At 43.8% G+C, this 913-nt stretch overlaps 1 protein-coding gene across 1 annotated transcript in view; it reads right to left on the bottom strand.

The window, feature by feature from the left end:
• LOC105450348 overlaps nucleotides 1-746 on the bottom strand; it is a 16932-nt gene extending 16186 nt beyond the window's left edge. Inside the window, exon 1 of the mRNA XM_011690142.1 lies at nucleotides 551-746. Within this exon, the coding sequence (XP_011688444.1) occupies nucleotides 551-746 (196 nt within the window). The remainder of the gene's footprint in view (nucleotides 1-550) is intronic.
• Nucleotides 747-913: the final 167 nt, after the last annotated feature.

Genomic DNA, 913 nt, shown 5'->3' with positions numbered 1-913 from the left:
GTTGCAGGATTAGTTTTCTGCATCTTGATGATTTTAAACACTTCCGTGGTCCAGTTTGGTGTGTAACCCTTGTCAAAAATTGTCTTGAATTTACTGACGCGTACCAAGTCACCCACTTTGAATCGTGCGAGTGCGGCGATCTTTACGTGGTTATACACCGTGGTTAGGAGCTTGTTGGCGATTGTGGGGGTGACGTTGATGGGTCGCATACCGATAGTTCGATGCTTTCGCGCGTTGTATTCAGTTTGACATGAGACGCGGTAGCAAATCAATCCATCTATAGTTTCCATTGTATGTAAACTGCTTCCACATGCTGTTTTTCAACGTACGGTTGAACCGCTCGACGACTGATGCCTTCATTACTGAATATGTAGAATAATGATTGATGTTATGTTTCTTTAAGAGATTCTGCACGTTGGCGTTATAAAATTCCTTTCCCCTATCAGTTTGTAAATTTTTCGGGCATCTTCCACCGTGTCGAATTATCTCTGCGATCGCTTTAGTCACATCACTTCCGCTCTTGGCCTTGAGAGGTACCATGCATGCTTACTCAGCACATCGATAACGGTGAGAATGTAGTGGTAACCTCTGTTGAATCGTGTATAAGGACGCATCTCAACCACATCCGCCTGCCACAGGTCATCGTATCCGCAAACTATGACGCGTCTTCGTGGAAAATTTCTTCTCGCGGGAGCGTGCAGTTCCTCGATCAGCTTCTGCTTTTCGAGACTTTTCTTTTTCGACATGTTCGAGTCTTTTCTATTCAGCGCGATAATGTGTTTCTTGAATCGACTTTCGAAGCTCGTTAATCAGCATTTGCATATTATTTTGAAACGTGGTAATCTTTCTCTCGATTTCGTCCTGTCGATCTTTCAAAACTTGCATCGTCTGTTGCACGAAACGTTTGTTGGCA

Source organism: Wasmannia auropunctata, unplaced genomic scaffold, assembly GCF_000956235.1.
Source record: "Wasmannia auropunctata unplaced genomic scaffold, wasmannia.A_1.0 LD336111.1, whole genome shotgun sequence".
NCBI lineage: Eukaryota > Metazoa > Arthropoda > Insecta > Hymenoptera > Formicidae > Wasmannia > Wasmannia auropunctata.
This window is presented reverse-complemented; position numbering and strand designations above follow the sequence as displayed.